We start from the raw sequence: 20,410 nt of genomic DNA on the forward strand, positions 1-20,410 counted from the left end.
AAATTTCTTATGTGTTCTAAAGGGCAGTGATCTAAACATCATTCGCAAGGCTGCTTTTGTTTGGTTCTGCTATTTCTAGATGGCTGCTTCACCAGAGACAAGTCTTTATCCAAATGGCGAATCTGCAGAGAAAGAAGCTTCACACCAACCATTTACAATGTAGTATTTTAAATTACCTATCAGGGTGTACATGGATCCATTAGGATCTGCTTGACTTGTGTATATGTTGTTCCAGGGTTGTTGTTTTTTTTGGAGGGGGTGTGTGCGCATTTTTTTAACTTAAGCATGGTACCTAGTGTAATCCATTCCTTCTGAAATGTTGTAAAGTTCTCTTCCTTGGGGTAATGACTTTTATTTTAAACCTCCTGTAATGGCCATATTTTAACACAAATTGCCCACCAAACCAGTATGGGTTAAGTACAGACCATTCTGAAAACTTCCAAAGTCAAGCGTGCTCTTTGAAAGTTGGCAGCATTCCTCCTCTTAAAAGGGTCTATGCTTCCATATTTCACCTAAACCTAACACAAACAAAAAGTTTAAATTGTGTTTTAAAGAGAGCCTCATCATTTGTTTTAAACTGTTGTTTGGTTTGTTTGTGCTCTCTCTCTCTCTCTCTCTCTCTCTCTCTCTCTCACACACACACACACACACACACACGGCTAAGGAGGTGGCATCAATGGCAATCATTCACTGAACTAGACATTTCCTAGTTATGGATTCTCCAGACCTTCTCCATCACTAACCAAAGCACTATGGCTGAAATTAAACAGGAGAGTTCTAGTTGTCCTACTCTCTGACTTCCTTTTTTTGTGTCAGTAGCAACTTGAGAAACTGCAAGTCACTTCCGGTGTGAGAGAATTAGCCGTCTGCAAGGACGCTGCCCAGATGATTTGATGTTTTACCATCGTTGTGGGAGGCTTCTCTCATGTCCCCACATGGGGAGCTGGAGCAGCCAGGGGGAGCTCATCCGTGCTCTCCTTGGATTCGAACCTGCGACCTGTCGGTTTTCAGTCCTGCTGGTACAAGGGTTTAACCCATTGCGCCACCTGGGTCTCCTGACTGGAAGGCAGGGTTGTAAATCATGAAACTAGTATATTCCCATCTACTCCTTTCCCTTGGCAGTGGCATGTCCCTTTCATGGAGAGCTTGAAGGCAAACACAGGTAAGAGTACAAGTATCGTGTGGTTTCCGGGTTGTATGGCTGTGTTCTAGTCAGGAAACCACACAACACTACAATGATTCTGGCCGTGAAGGCCTTCGACAATACATCAAACATAGTTCTGCAGAAGCACTTCCTGTCCCTCAAAACTACTCAGTAAGCTTTGGGAGACTCCAAACTGACACTGGAGCAATTTAGATCAGGGCTTCTTAAACTTTCCAACTCACGACCTTTCTGCCTGAGAAATTTTTACATAATCCCAGGTATATAAAATAAGTATAAAATCAAACATTTACTGATAAAAATCAGCATTTGCAAAGCTTGCTAAAAAGGTTGATTTTCCTTTTTATTAAGTATAGCTGAAGCATCTTCTGCAAACTCCACTGTAAACACCGCACAAGAGATTCATGTAAATGTTTAAAACAGCCACTAGGTGGCATTCAGAAAACCTTTAGTATTGTCAAATTTTTCGGGACCCCAACACTGAGCTAAGGGAACTCCATTTGGGGTCAGGACTGTGCTGGAATCCTAAATCTATTTACATTACCTTAATTACATTAAGGATTTTTATGAATCCAATATGTGCTCCATTTTCCATTACTCCTGAGAATTATTTTTCTATGGCTGTCTCCCCAGCCATGGCTCCCTCCAGATGCTTGGACTATCCACCCCACTGTCCCAACCATTATCTTCATATTCTGATTTAAATTAGTAATACATATATGAAGTTTACCTTTTCCCATTTTGCATTTGTTACTCTGCATCTAGAGAAGGCAATGGGAAAATGACAGTAGCTGATTCTGTGAAGCATTCTTCCATACCCTCAGTTATCAATCTGACCTTCTAATAAATTAATCTCTGATGCAGTTGTTCAAGGTTGTCATTTCAGAAACTGTTTCTGAAGTTTCTGAGACATTTTATGAACTTTGTAAGTTCCATAAGAATTAGAGTTTAATCAAATCTGGTGGAACATTTGTATCATGGGGATTTGGTTCAAGGAGCCAAAAATCCATGGATGATCCAATCTCATTATATAGTGGCACAGTAAAATTGTGTCCCTTATACAAAATGGACAAATTAAGTTTTGCCTTTTCTAGGATTTAAAAAAAAATTGGAATATTTTCAAGCAATGGATGGTTGAATCCATTGATGCAGAATCTGTGGGTACAGCAGGCTGACTGTATATAAACAACTAACGGGGCACAAAATAAAAAAGGTAAGACTCTTAATCCCCTTATATATCATAGTTGTTATTTGTTGAAAAATGTTTCTATTCTATTATTTTAATTACATATTGACAATAACTTGTGATATATTTTAATCTATGTCTTTATAAGTGCTTTGACATTTGTTTTGAATTTTGCAAGCTGCCTTGAGTCTCAGTATTGAGAAAAGGTGGGGTATATAAATGAATAGGTTGCCTACCTACAACAGTAGTTCTTTGAGTGTTTACTACATACATGTTGATCATTTTGCACCTGCATGGAGATCTCTGGAAGCTTTTGTGTTTTGGAAGTAAGTCCACCCCTTTGACCTTATATTATGTGTCCCTGCCAAAGCCCAGTTCTGAGTCCATCACAGAGATCTGGAGAAAGAGATGGCATGAAATTGGGAGCTGGTCAAGTTGTGCGAGTTTACAGATGACCCCTTGGGTTTGAGCAACAAGTTTTCTGACCATAGGAAGGACAGAAAGAAAACCCACTTGGCCACATAGGAATACTTTGTCGACAGTTTGAGAGACAATGAAATCACAAAGGATTTTCTTTGATAGATCTGACACAGGTGAAATCTGAGGATAGTGTTTATCCTGAGGGTAACCAGCTTATCTGTCCGAACATATCTCTTTCTATGAACCATCTAGTAATTTAAGATCATCTGGGGAGGCCCTGCTCTCGATCTTGCGTTCTTCGCAGGCACAACTGGCTGGGAGGAGAGACAGGGGCTTCTCAGTGGTGGCCTCTTGGCTATGGAATTCCCTCCCTAGGGATATTAGATCAGCCCTTCCCTTCTAACCTTCCGCAATAAAGTGAAAACATGGCTTTTTGAACATGCCTTTGGGAACCTAATGCAACAGATAAACACAAAACTATGTGAAATTGAATACTGGAACAGCTTAGATTATGTTTTTGGATGACGAGGCTAATAGTGAAGGTAGTGGTTTTATATGTTTTTAAAGGTTTTAATGTATGTATTTTATAATTCTGTTTTAAATGTTTATTGTAATTTTCACATTGTTTTAATGGCATTGAATAGCTGCCTATGTTGTAAAGCCACCTTGGGTCACCTTTGAGTTCAAGAAAGGTGGGGTAGAAATATCGCAAATAAATAAATAAACAAATAAATAAACTATGCCTGTGTAGAAAATTCTGCCACATTGCAGGGGGAGGACATCTAAGTGCTTCAGGAAATGGTAGAAGTTGCCATCAGACAACCTGTCTGGATAATCATGGCTGATATGATAGGCCCACCATGGAGCAATAAGAATGTTTGCTTTGTCGTCCTTGATATTTTGAGAAGAGGAAACAGGGAACAAGCATATAGCCAAAGATCTATCTCAAGAATAAAGAAGTGTGTCTTTTAGAGAGCCTAAGCATAATTGCCAGGGACACAAAGAGTTTGATTAGAGCAGTGGTTCTCAACCTGTGGGTCCCCAGGTGTTTTGGTCTACAACTCCCAAAAATCCCAGCCAGTTTACCAGCTGTTAGGATTTCTGAGAGTTGAAGGCCAAAATATCTGGGGACCTACAGGTTGAGAACCATTGGATTAGAGGAAAGGCAGTGGAAGAAGCTATCTTCCAATCAGAAAAACATTCTACTGGGATCATTGGTAAAGACGTTTGTTGACGCGTAGAAGATGCACAAAGAATATGTCCCTGAAAAATGACCAGAAGTGAAAAGTGTGAGAATGCATACCCCTTTGTTTGCTGTTTGTTTACTATTACGTTGTTTGCAGCCACCTAGATAATCCTGAGCCAAATAAGTGTCTGGAGTACATGAATCCCTTTTCACATCACAAGCAGTTTAAGGAGGTTGAAAGGACACAACTGATCAATGTTGAACCACTGGCTGTTGATGATCAGGTCAGGGTGTCTTATTACAGAAGTATCTGTAATAATGACCAAATAAAGAGTAAGACAGGTGAAAGCTATGCCTCTCATGAGTGTGGGTGAGGTCAGTTCACCAGCATTGAATGTAAAGAAACAAGTGAGGTACCACAAGGAATATACTTGGGCTGTGCTGTTTGAGACCAAAGTGTTCCAGAAACTACTTCTACAGAGGTCTCATCCAGAGCCAGGAAAAGGGAAAAACCACGATAGCTGCCACCATGAGAATATTTGCACTCTGTCTTGGGGTAGAAACGCTCTGGACTCTTATCAAGTCAAGCAATGTCCTTATAAACTAAATATGCCAAGATGAAAATAGATGTCGCGAAAACTTATCTCAATTATCAATGAAACCCAGATTCAAAGGAAGAGCTCTGTGAGGAGCACTCGTTGAAGGAACTTCATCAGATTGCACATTCAAATCACTATTGATTCTTTCCAAGATTGGACTTGGCGGATGATGAGGAGACACCAGCTCTTCTTTTCCAGCTCTTTTTGTAATCATTTAAGCAGAACACACCTAGATTTGGAACTGACCACTCTGGTTAGTCCTTTGTGGACATCTAGATAACTTCTTTCCATTTTAAGATGGAAAGCTCTGTTATATCTAGCTTGCTTTGTAAAATTCTGGAAACATGGGGAAGAGTCAATTAGACCTTGCTGAGGCAGAGCAGATGAATATGGAGAGTCAGAATCTTTATTCCACACTCAGAGACAATTCTTGAAGAAAGTCTTTGGGGTCTTAACCTTCTGGAACGTAACAACATAAATTGAGAAAATCAAAACATGGGGACTTTCTAATGATCTCTCCATGATGGCAGAGGAAAAAGAACTCAATTTCAGCTGGAATGCACAGCTAACAAGTAAGTAATTACAAAACGCAGGTGCTTCTGAAGATCTTTGACCAAGCACAGAATGATACATATGTTTGAGTCAGAGATAATGCAAAGAAGTAGCATTAGAGCCGTAGCAAACTACTGGAAGCGAGAGCGAGCTTGTGCACGAGCTCGCTCCGAAGCCCCGCCTCCCCCCCCCCCCGAGGCTGCTCTCTCTCTTGCTAGTGTGCCTGTTTTCCCTTGCTAGGGAAGCGATGCGATTGTACTCTCGCAGTTGGCAGAATTCAACTGTGAGTGTACGCTCGCATCCCTGCCCTCTGCAATGGAAAACAGGCACGCTAGCAAGAGAGAGAGCAGCCTCGGGGGGGGGGGGGGGGAGGCGGGGCTTCGGAGCAAGCCCGAGTGCAAGCTTCCTGTAGTTTGATGCGGCACGAGCGTATGCTCGCAACGCTGCCATAGCAAACGGAAATAGGCGGAGAAAGAGGCGGAGCATCGCTCGTGCTGGCTTAGTTTGCTCTCGCAAAATCCTAGTTTGCTACGGCTCTTAATTATAATAGTAACAGGGAGCAAGTATGGTGTAGTGTTGGATTAGGAGTCCATGAAACCATGGTTTGAATCCCCATGGGAAATCCACTGATTGACCCTGGGCAAGTCATATTCTCTCATCCTCAAAAAAGCAATGGTAAGTCCTCTCTGAATAAATCTTGCTGTGATAGTTTTCTTAGGGTTGCCATAAGTTGGAAATGACTTGAAGACAAAAAAACAACAAGGGCATACATGATAATTGTAATGCCCATGCAATGGACTCCATATGTGACATTAGGGCATAGGCAGGTTAATAATTAGGAACGTCTCTGAAATAAACTGGTTAGCTTTCAAGGTGGCCCAAGACTTTAGATTTTGCTAGTAACTAACTAAATTAAAAAACTGCCTTTCACAAGCCTGAAGATGCAGCATCATGGTTAAGTATGATCCACTAATGAAGTAATTTAAAACTGAAAAATACCATCCAGGGACTTTCCTCAGGTTTTAGTTCAAACAAGGAAGAAAGGAGGAAATTTCTTGAAGAAAGGGTAAGCATTAATTTTTGGAAACAACAAACCAGTCAAAGAGATGAAATGTAATAACCATTCCTAGTTGTGCATTTGTTAACTAATACTACAGGATAAAACTGTACTAGAAGCTGTGACCATTTAATCAGTGATAATTCAAGTTATCGAGACTCTCATACTGCTGTAGAGGAACAGAAGCAGATGGCGGCTTGCATTATGCTGAACGGCCCTGGGTTGTCCTTTTCATTGTAGTACTAACATGTAGAATTTCATTCAACACATTCATCTACATATATTTATTTATGCAACTGAAGCACTGAAAATGAAGAACCCCATGACACCTATTTTTAAAAATAAAATAAAATCAACCAGTGAAATGGGAATAAAAAGAAATTCAAGGCAGCAAGAGCAACACCCATCATTGATCTAGCTTCACAGGCATTCTTACCATTGGTCTGCTTCTTCTAGAGACTTTCTTTAGAAGTGTGACAGCTAAAGGAAAGAGCAAAGTGCTGAATCAATTGATACTGGAGTTTCAATCATAATATTATCTGAATTAATATTCAGACAAACCTCCATACAAAGGGAATCACCTGTTCTCTGGAAACCACACTGCCATTAGAAAATGGCTGTGTTTCCAACTACAGCTTATTCATAGAACTACCTCAGCCAGGCACCTTCACCTCCCTTCCAACTTTGATCATAGATTTCTTTTTTAAGATCCTTACCAAGCTTCTGCTTGTATCCAGATCCATCATTAACTCCTTGTTCTTGCTTTTAAAGTTTTTCATGGTTTTGCCACTCATCTGCCAGGTTTCAACAGATTTTTGCCCATGATCCTTGCTTTTACAGCCCCACCATTAGTAGTTAGTTAATGATTTTGCCTTGTTTTTTATACTTGCAACTGTCTCTGTGAAACCTCCAAGAAAACCTCTCTTATCTCCTCCATATCTATATTAAAAGCTTTCCCTGCTATTCAACCCTTGGCATGTTGCCTTGGATCCCATGGCCTCCAATTTAGTCTAAATGTATGTATCTCAAATAATTGCAAACGTTTTATGCTAGGTTGATGCTTTGTGACATAATTTGCTGAATTATGGCAACACTAAGGCAAATCTATCACAAGCTTTTCTTGACAAAATCTGCTCAGAGGTTTTTGCTTTTTCCTTCCTCCTGAGACAGGAAAAAGAGGAAATGCCAGTATTTTTTTTAAAAGAAATCTTAATTTTATTATCAAAGCATACAGCTTTCTAAAATATTTTCAGTGGCAAAATAATTCTGGATTTAAGCTCAAACTACTCCTTTGCCACAAGCTACAATGACTCTGCACTGGCAAGAAGTCAGCTCAGTAAAAATTTGGCAGTTATGCTTCACTGTTCCAATAAACATTGAGGAATAAAACATTAACTGGGTGAATAATAGGGAACAATTAATACATACAGTCCTTCCTTTCTGTCTTAATGACAATTTTTAAACTGTGATGCATGCTATATGGAAATCGTGAATAATCAAAACTTAATAAATAATCCAGTACTTTGAACATTATTGTTCAAAATTTAAATGCAATACTTTCAGGTTTTAATGCAGTCTGTGCATGTGAGTGTACTGTATATGTAAAATGGAAGGTTCATGTGCATTTCTGCATTAGTCTAAAAGAAAAAGCTAAGTATGGGGGGGGGGGGCAAAAGTCACAAAGGGATTCTATAGATACAGTATATGATACTATGATATTGAACACCATTTATTAGATTTGACTTTTCACACATAATGTAAATTTATTTCCTATATATACTGGGTGTGATGCTACAGCACTGTAAAAACAAAAAAATAAATACTGAAACCCCTTCATGACTTTTGAACCACCTATTAGATCCAACCAGTCCATCCTCCAGGAAATAAAGCCCGGCTGCTCACTGGAGGGAAGGATACTAGAGACAAAGTTGAAGTACTTTGGCCACATCATGAGGAGACAGCAAAGCCTAGAGAAGACAATTATGCTGGGGAAAGTGGAAGGCAAAAGGAAGAGGGGCCGACCAAGGGCAAGATGGATGGATGGCATCCTTGAAGTGACTGGACTGACCTTGAAGGAGCTGGGGGTGGTGACAGCCGACAGGGAGCTCTGGCGTGGGCTGGTCCATGAAGTCACGAAGAGTCGGAGACGACTGAACGAATGAACAACAACAACAACATATAATGTAAAAGTTACATTACTGGATTATGGAAAGGAAATTTCAAGTATAAATCATGTGTAACTATGGGTACCACTCAATTACAAGCTTAATGTCCTTCACAGGCTCCAAGGTTACTGCAAAAATAAAGTAGTTTGACCCAAAATCCCTGGAAAGAAAAGCTTCAAATCACAACAGCTATTTACTTGATCATCAGCAGAAAATATGAATTCAATAAAATCTACAATCAAATTCACAAAAAGTAATTTCAAAATGTATTCTGAAACCATTAAATGCTCGCTAATATGTTCAGGATTGTTAAAATACCTCTGTCAGAGTGGAGCCCAAAGTTGTCACAACACACGAGCGCGCGTGCACACACATATATGTATGTTATTTTTGGCACATTTTGTTTTGGGAACCCATACTGCACTAAAAATCTTGGTAAAATCAAAATCTTACCACCCATTTTGGTTACTATAAAAATGTGTGACATCTTTACAAACTTTCGTAGAGTCCTTCCCACTTTAACTGTGAATCAGAACAAAAAAGGCATATTTTTAATCTGTTATATCAGAAACAATAAGTGGGCCAGAGAAATGAAATCCACCAAAACTTACATCAAATAAAAGTTGTTAAACTTTTAAGGTGCTACAATGTTCCTTGTTATTTTTTGCTATTAGAGTAATGGTATCCTGTCTGTTGTTTATTTTTTTAGATAGTAAAAAGATTGTTCACAAAAGTATATATACATATGCATGCATACATGTTGGAATAAAATACGTTATCCTTCTACTTTGAGAAAATAATTGAGTTGAAATTGCTAATTAGCGCAATTATATACAAATAAAGCAAGGTTGTAATGTTTAATTGAATAATGAATCAAGACCCAATTCCCAGAATTTCTTTTCTATCCTAGAATATTTTCGGCACACACAAGGCTGGTATTCAAGCAGACCAGTTGTTGATGTTAACTCTGTACTCTTGAATAAACTCCTGTTTAATACTGTGAATGTAGTCACCAGGTCTCTTGGACAAGTAGCCTCTTGTTTAGAGAGTATCATCACGTTTTGGGGCAATTCTAAAATCCTTTATTTCAGAAATTTTATGTGGTTATTTTATCTCTCATGCAAATCAAAAATGCTCAGTGCTGGTTATTTGACTTGGAAGGAGGGGATGAATTTCAAAGCAAGTTTGTGGTCATTGAAGATTTGCTGTGGATTGAGATGAAACCAAGAAACACTTCCCAGAAGCAAAAATAAAATAAAATAAAATAAAAAATGGGGGGGGGGGGGAATGTATGGATGTATGTGGTGCTTTTAGTGGACATGTAGATGAGCTCTTGTAGAACAAACTAGTATAATTAGAATATTTGCCAAAGAGGCTGATAAAACCTAAACTGATACCTACTTGATGCTAGTAAGATCACGACACGTAACATCTGTGACAAACTGTGGACACTACTCAAGAGTTAAAAGAATTAGTGCAACATAAAAAGCTTCAAAAATAACATTAAAATGTTAAAACAAGATTAAATAAAACAGCATAGTTAGATCTCGCAACTTCTTATCTCTGTCAAAGTACGTTCACCTAAAAGCCCTTCAACTTGCTTCTGACACGATAAATAAAATAAACCACAAACTCCCTAAATATGTGTTGTTGTCTTTTTAAAGATGATTAGAACATCTGAAATTAAGTCTGTAAATATTCTGGAAAACAGATAAAATTAACTTTAATGATCTTAATGAAGATGTAAAAAGCTGTTGCCTATGGGATCCTTTTTAAAAAACTGCATACACAAGGCTCAATGAGATAAAGACAATGAGGTCTGAAACATTTTAAATATTTATGATGCCCCCAAGCTTTCAGTTGTGTGCATGTTAATGCCTAATCTTATACTTCAAGATGTGTGAATACAGGTTGACATCCCCTTATCCAAAATACTGAAATTTGAACTACTTTAAAATCTGAAATTCTCTAAGTGAATGGCCATGGCTTCTGCCTTTTGAACACAAACCATGACCTCCAAAATACTGTAAACATTTAGAAGCTCAAAAGAATCCAAATACTCTCTCCATTTTGTAAGATATCCCCAAGACACATAAGACACACATTTTACATTTCCTGTACTTTCTTGGATTTTGTGGAAGAAGTCTCTTCTACCTTTTTCTTTGGTTGGCTTCATCTATTTCTTTGAATTGCTTATTATAATATGCCTGTTACTGAACAGTTCCACTCAGTATTCTGATCCTATCTGAGTTTTGAGTTTTGCTTCCTGTCTTTTAATGATAAATTTTAAACTTCCATTTTATGTTTTAATTTTTGTTTGTGTATTTTAACATGTATTTTATAGAAATATGTTTTAATATGTGTATTTTGTAGCGTGTTTTTAAATGATTATGTGTTTTATAATGTGTTTTAGCAATGTTGTAACCCGCCTCAAGCTGTGAGGAGAGGCAGGTAAAAAATCGTATTATTATTATCATCATCTATTCTTAACAGTCGGATACTTTCATCAGTCCCCTAGTCAGGCTTTTCACTCTTTGTGGCTACAGCACGTGGCTGTTGTGAGGTCCGAGTCAACTAAGGCATTTAAAATAAAGACAATGGTTTGGTTTTTTGTTCCCTGCTGAATTTTAAGCAAAGACAACTCTGGCGTGTCACACAAATGGATATGTATTACAACAGAACCTTAAAAGTAGAGTTATTTTTGCTTGCTACGGAACAGGATCATATCTAACCGGTCTGTGTATTTTCCCTGATCTCTTTAGTTTTATTCTAAATTGAGCAATAAGAAGTTCGTGATTTAAGCTACAGTCAGCCCCAGGTCTTGTTTTCACCGACTGGATGGATGTCCGCCACCTTTGGCTGCAAAGGATGTAGTCAATCTGATTTCGGTGTTGACCGTCTGGTGAGGTCCATGTATAAAGCCGTCTTTTAGGTTGTTGGAAGAGAGTGTTTGTTATACACAGTGAGTTTTCCTGGCAAAATTCTATCAGCCTGCGTCCCGCTTCATTTTGTTCTCCCAGACCATGCTTGCCTGTGATCCCAGTTGTCATTTGACTTCCCACCTTGGCATTCCAGTCTCCTGTAATGAAAATAATGTCTCTTTTTGGTGTATTATCCAGTAGGTCCTGCAGATCCTCATAGAACTGATCTACTTCTGCTTCTTCAGCAGCTGTGGTTGGGGCGTATATTTGGATCACTGTGATGTTGAAAGGCTTTCCTTGCACTCGAATTGAGATCATTCTGTCATTTTTTGGGTTGTATCCAAGCACTGCTTTAGCGAATTTCTTATTAATTATGAAGGCTACTCCATTTCTTCGATGTTCCTCTTGTCCGCAGTAGTAGATCTGGTGGTCATCTCATGTGAAGTGGCCCATTCCAGTCCATTTCAGTTCGCTGACACCCAGAATGTCTATCTTTAGTCTTGACATCTCACCAATAACAACATCAAATTTGCCCTGGCTCATAGATCTTACATTCCAGGTTCCTATGGTGTGTTGATCTTTAGAGCATCGGATTCGTCGTTCACCTCCAGTACCGTCGGTCGCTAGCCTTCCTTTCGGCTTTGAGCTAGCTGCGTCATCACATCTGGGGCTAGCTGAACTTATCCTCTGCTCCTCCCCAGTAGCATTTCGGCCATCTTCCGACCTGGGAGTCCCATCTTCCAATGGCATACCGACATATCTCTGGTTGTACTGGTCCATTTAGAGATCAGGGAAAATACACAGACCAGTTAGATATGATCTCACTAACATTCCTAGCGAATATACAGTGGAAGTGAAGAACAGATTTGAAGGACTAGATTTAGTAAACAGAGTCCCAGAAGAACTATGGACAGAAGTCCGCGACATTATTCAGGAGGCGGGAACAAAGTATGTCCCAAAGAAAAAGAAAACCAAGAAGGCAAAATGGTTGTCTGCTGAGACACTGGAAGTAGCCCAAGAAAGGAGGAAAGCAAAAGGAAACAGTGATAAGGGGAGATATGCCCAGTTAAATGAGCAAATCCAGAGGTTAGCCAGAAGAGATAAGGAACTATTTTTAAATAAGCAATGCATGGAAGTGGAAGAAGACAACAGAATAGGAAGGACACGAGACCTCTTCCAGAAAATTAGAAACATTGGAGGTAAATTTCAGGCAAAAATTGGTATGATAAGAAACAAAGATGGCAGGGACCTAACAGAAGCTGAAGACATCAAGAGGTGGCGAGACTATACAGAAGATCTGTATAGGAAGGATAATAATATCGAGGATAGTTTTGACGGTGTGGTGAATGAATTAGAACCAGACATCCTGAGGAGTGAGGCTGAATGGGCCTTAAGAAGCATTGCTAACAACAAGGCAGCAGGAGACGACGGGATCCCAGCTGAACTGTCTAAAATCTTAAAAGATGATGCTGTCAAGGTGATGCATGCCATATGCCAGCAAATATGGAAAACACAAGAATGGCCATCAGACTGGAAAAAAATCAACTTATATCCCCATACCAAAAAAGGGAAATGCGAAAGACTGCTCAAACTTCCGTACAGTGGCCCTTATTTCTCATGCCAGTAAGGTAATGCTCAAGATCCTGCAAGGAAGACTCCAGCAATACATGGAGCGAGAGTTGCCAGATGTTCAAGCTGGGTTTAGAAAAGGCAGAGGAACGAGAGACCAGATTGCCAATATCCGCTGGATAATGGAGAAAGGCAGGGAGTTTCAGAAAAACATCTATTTCTGCTTCATTGACTACTCTAAAGCCTTTGACTGTGTGGATCATAATAAATTGTGGCAAGTTCTTGGTGGGATGGGCATACCAAGCCACCTTGTCTCTCTCCTGAGGAATCTGTACAAGGACCAAGTAGCAACAGTTAGAACTGACCACGGAACAACAGACTGGTTCAAGATTGGGAAAGGCGTACGGCAAGGCTGCATATTCTCACCCAACCTTTTTAACTTGTATGCAGAACACATCATGCGATGTGCGGGGCTTGATGAATGCAAAGCTGGGGTGAAAATTGCTGGAAGAAACATTAACAACCTCAGATATGCAGATGACACCACTCTGATGGCTGAAAGCGAGGAGGATCTGAGGAGCCTTCTAATCAAGGTGAAAGAAGAAAGCGCAAAAGCTGGGTTGCAGCTAAACATCAAAAAAACCAAGATTATGGCAATAAGAATGATTGACAACTGGAAAATAGAGGGAGAAAATGTGGAGGCCGTGACAGACTTTGTATTTCTAGGTGCAAAGATTACTGCAGATGCAGACTGTGGCCAGGAAATCAGAAGACGCTTACTTCTTGGGAGGAGAGCAATGTCCAGTCTCGATAAAATAGTAAAGAGTAGAGACATCACACTGACAACAAAGATCCGCCTAGTCAAAGCCATGGTATTCCCTGTAGTCACCTACGGATGTGAGAGCTGGACCTTAGGGAAGGCTGGGCGAAGGAAGATAGATGCTTTTGAACTGTGGTGTTGGAGGAAAGTTCTGAGAGTGCCTTGGACTGCAAGAAGATCCAACCAGTCCATCCTCCAGGAAATAAAGCCCGACTGCTCATTGAAGGGAAGGATACTAGAGACAAAGTTGAAGTACTTTGGCCACATCATGAGGAGACAGCAAAGCCTAGAGAAGGCAATGATGCTGGGGAAAGTGGAAGGCAAAAGGAAGAGGGGCCGACCAAGGGCAAGATGGATGGATGGCATCCTTGAAGTGACTGGACTGACCTTGAAGGAGCTGGGGGTGGTGACGGCCAACAGGGAGCTCTGGCGTGGGCTGGTCCATGAAGTCACGAAGAGTCGGAGATGACTGAACGAATGAACATCAACACGGAACAGGAATGCTACTTTTATAGCTTTATTTTCAAGGTATTTGTTTAATTTGCTTTTAAGGCTGTCCAAATTGATGGCCACCATTATATCTTCAAGTAACAAATATCACTGTCCGAAAACGAATAGAAAGAGGTACTTTCTTTTTTCTTCTATGACTTTTCTACAATTCAACTTAATTTCACAACCCCAGGTTCACATCGAACAGAGGAGAAAAAAATCTCTTTATCCATCTTGTTCATACCAATATGTCTATGTATTTCTTCATGTTTCCCCTTATCTGTCTTTTTTACCCAACTTTAAATTGTCCCAGCAACTTCTTTTATGTAGAGAATTATCTCCAATTTGACAGCATCCCTAATAGTCATTTATTTAAAGACATTATGAAATTGGCAGTTTCCTGGAAAGGAAACTGTTATACTTCTTTGTGACATGCACCCTAAAAGGGAAAGTGACAGATGTTGTAACATTGAAATATTATATAAACACAGATTTGAACAGGAATTACTATTTTAGAATAGTAGCCACATCATTGTTCTAGATAAATATGAATCCTGGATGGTATGTAAATGTTATGTCTGATAAATTGAAAACTTAAGATATTGCATCTGCATTGGTAATAATATAAATCAAGTGGAAATTCATAAGAATTTGTGATGAGGAGGGCAGATAAATGAGGCGGATAAAGTGTACACAACAAGGAGCCTGTACCTAAGGGTAGTGATGCCAAAACTTTTACAGACGGAGTGCCCAAACCCGGGGTGGGAGAGAAGGTTGGGGGAACTTGGGGCTGTGAACAGGGGAGCGGCGAGTTGAGATGAGCGGAGGGTGGGTGACGGCTTGCATGCCAGGAGAAAGAGTGCTGTAGGCATATTCTGGCACGTGTGCTGTAAGTTTTCCACCTCTGACCTAGGGGAGATGCAAAAACAGTGTGTTGAGTCCTCAAAGAACAACAGCAAACTGCCAGAAAAGAAGAGAAGATTTCTACATGAAATACTTTTTACTGAATTTATGCTGGATGTAAAGGAAAGAATAATCAAACAAACAGTCCTAAGTTGTAACTGAGAAATGTAACGAAGGTATTTAGCTTCCTTTCTATCTACCAATACTGCCAATTTATAACAAACTACTTCATACATTGCCACCAACAGTTTGGTTACTTATGTTAGAAGGAGAGAAAAAATGGCTGAAGTACTGTAATAGTCTATAACCAACACAATGAAGTTCAATTCAGATAACACCGAAGTAGGTTAAGTGGATGAATCATTGGTCCAAGAGAATGGTGTTAAAGTACCTTTTAAGGAATGAATTTGCAGCTTCTGAACACTTCTTGGTCCACCTTTGTCACTGGAAATATAAGCTCTTCTCTGGCACAGAATATGTTCTACCAGCAGAACCAGCAATACGGAGACAAATGGTTAGAGATAGCTTGGCTTTAGTCACCCAGACTCAGGTATCCTCCACATGAGACTGCTTTAAGACACTAGGTGCAGCCCTGCCTTCAAAGGCTGTTTAGAAAAATTCAGTTGGTGCAGAAGGCAATGTAGAGATTATTAACTAGGACAGGATAGAATATCACAGTTGTGTTCTACCAACTATACTGGATCCCAATCTTATTTTAGGCCCACATTTTATCTTTATATTATTTTGTTACACCTCATACTCGAGAAGAGTCCATGATCTGAGCATGTTCAACTGATTTCTGCAGCATTATCTTTAAAGACAGTACTCATGTTAATTTGTATGTGACTTTATCAACAGTTCAATTTTAGAACTGACCAAGTAAAACCTATTTCTATATACAATACCGCCGCACTTCATTCATTTACAGACCAACTTACCATGGGGTAATGTGATGTTTGCACCATCAATGATTGCTTGTGCTAGTTCATGGTCATTGTTCTCAAATGCATGTGCTGCAGCCTTCAAGGCATCCCAGATTTCTTTGCGGCCTTCAAACGCAGGTGCAGTGTCCCAAAATTCATCTCTCTTGCTGCGCAGCTGTCCGTCTGTCATTGGGTAATCGCTTTTCCATTTCGGTTTCTCCTTTTTCAGGGGCTGATTACGACCTAGTGCAACTATGGAAAAAGTAAAGGGACTTTGTAGTGAAGCACATTTGCTCATTTCCCTGGCTGATCTATTCAGGTTCCAATCAAAACTTCTGGTAATTTTTTGTCAGAAGCTTAAATGTCTGTTCTATGCTTTACATTTCACTCATTCCAACGGCTTCAGTTTTATTGCATAAATACTGGATATTCACGTAAGTTGCACTGAAAATAATTTCTCAAAAATTACCCATGTACAAAACATCAGAGAACTTGCCTTCACTTAGCTATATTGGAAATTTTTGGCCTAAAAGGAGAAAAAATACTTCCATAAAGCTTCTAGATCTGGTCACTTAGAAGTGGTTGTTTCTTACACCTGCCCATATTTCCCTGATCCCTCCACAGTCATTTTGGTTCTTTGTTTTTGTGCCATCTGTTATAAGTTATTCATCATTCATAGTAGAAATGGTTTTGGCTTCCCACTGGCCCAGTTAAGAGCACTTTTATTATTATAAAAGGCAAATAAATAAAATTTCAGTATTCTATTTCTTTCATTGTTAGAATCGACCAGGACAACAAACTGAACAGTTAATCAGGAAATGCAAAAGGAAAAACATAAGGAAAAATATTCCACGTATTGTTGTCTTTTCTCTTTGGTCCATTTAAATATTGAAAGGTAGTATATTAGAACAGAAATAGAAGTCTCCAAGAAACAGATTTTATGTATATGAGATATTTAAAAACCACTTCATTTGAATTAGATTCAAAAAGTTCAGAATGAAAGCAGCCTTTAGAAACACTGCGTTTAAAGGTTAGCATTCTGAGGTCTGGGGCTGAATCAGGTCCCCTCTAACATTTCTGGCAGCACATGACTTCTCAAAAGCCCTGCACTCCTCCTTTCATTCCACACAGCTCTGTGGGCCTGAGTAAGATTTCTAAGGAAAACGAGTTGTGTTTGCCTCAAGGGAGTTTATGGAAGAAGATTAAAGCGACATGAGAAACAAAGAGAAGCTATTCCTCCTCTTTCATTCTTATCAACAGATTCCATTAAGCCATGCAAGTTAAGAACTGTGAAAGTCCCCTTTTTTCCAAATGTACTGTGTAAATTTGAATACTAAAAAAGAAGAAGAAAATGTCCACCACACTACTATTTCCATTTTGTGTGTGTGGGGAAAAGGGATCATACATCCAACTTACATGTGCATATCCAAGAATACAAGGAAGCATATCTCACGGCGAAGTCTTCTGAATCAAAACTCCAGAAAGGGGAGGCTGATGCCATTGAGAATGAAGATAAACGTGAAAGTGAAAATCCCACGTTTAGCAAGCCTTTGCCACTTTCAGCACAAAAAAAGGTGTCAGAAATGCTTGAAAATTTACTTGATGAATCAACTGCCAAAGATTGTTTACATATACATATAAAATCTCAAGATCAATAAAAGTCAATTAAATTTGAAGGTAGTCAAGAGGCAAAAGGCCCTCATCCTGGCATGAGATATACTGGGATTTTGTCTGTTTACTGATTGATAACTGGAATGAGGGAATGATGGTTCTTAGATGCTGGTGGTTCAACAATTGGGTGGCCACCGATCCCTATTCCTACTCTACAAGAACCACTGAAAACTAGCCCTCTATTTTCAAAAGCAGGGAACAATCATCGAAGAACACAGAAGAGAAGTAAACCAAGCACAGGACACTTTGTTCAAACATAATTAGTTATGGAAGACCAACTCACATAGAATTTGATATTTTGATTTCCTTTTTTTATATAATGTATTCACTTTTAATTGAACCTATGGTGCCTTATGAACATTTTAAACTGTATCCAGCTTGAATGAAATCAATGGCACATGAGCCATCCTCATGCAAATAAGTGCTTCCATTATCTGGGAAGAGCTGAGGTAAAAGGGAGTAGTTAAAAGTTGTCTGAATGATTGTTGTCTGGGAATCTAAGCCAACCTCAGCTCCATCTTTAAACTGCAATGTTAATGATGACCTACAATTCCTTTCTAGTTGCAAAGGAAATATAACAGAGAACAATACTTCATGGTGATTGCCCAATACTCTCATCTTAAATGATTAAGTGAGGATTAAAGCAACAGAAAAATGCTGCACAGTTATTACAGTCTCCTACCTTCACATGACCCCCCAACCTGTTTTGGAATTTGTATTACCAGTTTTAGGAATTTCAATTTATATAAGAACAAAATAAGAAAAATCAGGAAACGTTTATTGGGGTGGTGTAGAGACCTGCTGGTACTCCATTCCCACCTACATTTACATTCAGAACTTCTTCCACGGGCAGTTGTAGTTTTGTCCAGAGAGACATTTGCCTTCCCATAATGGACACAAACAACAAAGTGCTTCTTTTTGTGCTGTCTTTATATGTCTCTCCTTCCTGATTCAGATGAAAATTCAAATTGGTAAAAATGAGGTTTTGATATTTGTGTTCCTCCTATGCAAAGCCCACATACAATGTGTTGAAGTAGCTGAAGGATTAGACTTATGACAAGGGATAGGGAAAAGGTAGAACTACTTAATGCGTTCTTTGCCTCGGTCTTCTCACAAAAAGAGAGTCTTCAACCTCAGCAAGATGGAGTGGATGAGGGATTGGAGGACATCCAACCCCAAATTGGGAAAGAAGTCGTCCAGGAATATCTGGCCGCTCTTAATGAGTTCAAGTCCCCAGGGCCAGATCAACTACACCCCAGAGTATTGAAGGAACTAGCAGAAGTCATTTCGGAACCATTGGCAACCATCTTTGAGAGTTCTTGGAGAACGGGAGAAGTTCCAGCAGATTGGAGGAGGGCCAATGTGGTCCCAATCTTCAAGAAGGGAAAAAAGGATGACCCAAACAACTACCGTCCGGTCAGCCTCACGTCGATACCGGGCAAGATTCTGGAAAAGATTGTTAAGGAAGCGGTCTGCAAACACTTAGAAACAAATGCAGTCATCGCTAATAGTCAACATGGATTTATCAAAAACAAGTCATGCCAGACTAATCTGATCTCGTTCTTCGATAGAGCTACAAGCTGGGTAGATGCGGGGAATGCCGTGGATGTAGCGTACCTGGATTTCAGTAAGGCCTTCGACAAGGTCCCCCATGACCTTCTGGCAAGGAAACTAGTCCAATGTGGGCTAGGCAAAACTACGGTGAGGTGGATCTGTAATTGGTTAAGTGGACGAACACAGAGAGTGCTCACTAATGCTTCCTCTTCATCTTGGAAAGAAGTGACAAGTGGAGTGCCGCAGGGTTCCGTCCTGGGCCTGGTCCTGTTCAACATCTTTATTAATGACTTAGATGAAGGGCTAGAAGGCAGGATCATCAAGTTTGCAGACGTCACCAAATTGGGAGGGATAGCCAATAGTCCAGAGGACAGGAGCAGAATTCAAAACGATCTTGACAGATTAGAGAGATGGGCCCAAACTAACAAAATGAAGTTCAACAGTGACAAATGCAAGATACTCCACTTTGGCAGAAAAAATGAAATGCAAAGATACAGAATGGGTGACGCCTGGCTCGAGAGCAGTACGTGTGAAAAAAATCTTGGAGTCCTCGTGGATAACAAGTTAAACATGAGCCAACAATGTGATGTGGCGGCAAAAAAAGCCAATGGGATTTTGGCCTGCATCAATAGGAGCATAGTGTCTAGATCTAAGGAAGTAATGCTACCCCTCTATTCTGCTTTGGTTAGACCACATCTGGAATATTGTGTCCAATTCTGGGCACCACAATTCAAGAGAGATATTGACAAGCTGGAATGTGTCCAGAGGAGGGCGACTAAAATGATCAAGGGTCTGGAGAACAAGCCCTATGAGGAGCGGCTTAGGGAACTGGGCATGTTTAGCCTGAAGAAGAGAAGGCTGAGAGGAGATATGATAGCCATGTATAAATATGTGAGAGGAAGCCACAGGGAGGAGGGAGCAAGCTTGTTTTCTGCTTCCTTGGAGACTAGGACGCGGAACAATGGCTTCAAACTACAAGAGAGGAGATTCCATCTGAACATTAGGAAGAACTTCCTGACTGTGAGAGCCGTTCAGCAGTGGAACTCTCTGCCCCGGAGTGTGGTGGAGGCTCCTTCTTTGGAAGCTTTTAAGCAGAGGCTGGATGGCCATTTGTCAGGGGTGACTTGAATGCAATATTCCTGCTTCTTGGCAGGGGGTTGGACTGGATGGCCCATGAGGTCTCTTCCAACTTTTTGATTCTATGATTCTATGAAGACACACTTGAGTTCAAAT

At 39.9% G+C, this 20,410-nt stretch overlaps 2 protein-coding genes across 2 annotated transcripts in view; both read right to left on the bottom strand.

Annotated features, from left to right (window-relative positions):
- Nucleotides 1-16,030, bottom strand: part of STK10 (serine/threonine kinase 10) — a 129,967-nt gene extending 113,937 nt beyond the window's left edge. Inside the window, exon 1 of the mRNA XM_060765099.2 lies at nucleotides 15,968-16,030. Coding sequence (XP_060621082.2) covers nucleotides 15,968-15,994 — 27 coding nt within the window. The 5' untranslated portion in view covers nucleotides 15,995-16,030. The remainder of the gene's footprint in view (nucleotides 1-15,967) is intronic.
- The window catches only part of UBTD2 (ubiquitin domain containing 2), a 62,529-nt gene that overhangs the window by 7,926 nt on the left and 34,193 nt on the right, over nucleotides 1-20,410 (bottom strand). Inside the window, exon 2 of the mRNA XM_060765101.2 lies at nucleotides 15,968-16,204. Coding sequence (XP_060621084.1) covers nucleotides 15,968-16,204 — 237 coding nt within the window. The remainder of the gene's footprint in view (nucleotides 1-15,967; nucleotides 16,205-20,410) is intronic.

This window comes from Anolis sagrei, chromosome 2, assembly GCF_037176765.1.
Source record: "Anolis sagrei isolate rAnoSag1 chromosome 2, rAnoSag1.mat, whole genome shotgun sequence".
NCBI lineage: Eukaryota > Metazoa > Chordata > Lepidosauria > Squamata > Dactyloidae > Anolis > Anolis sagrei.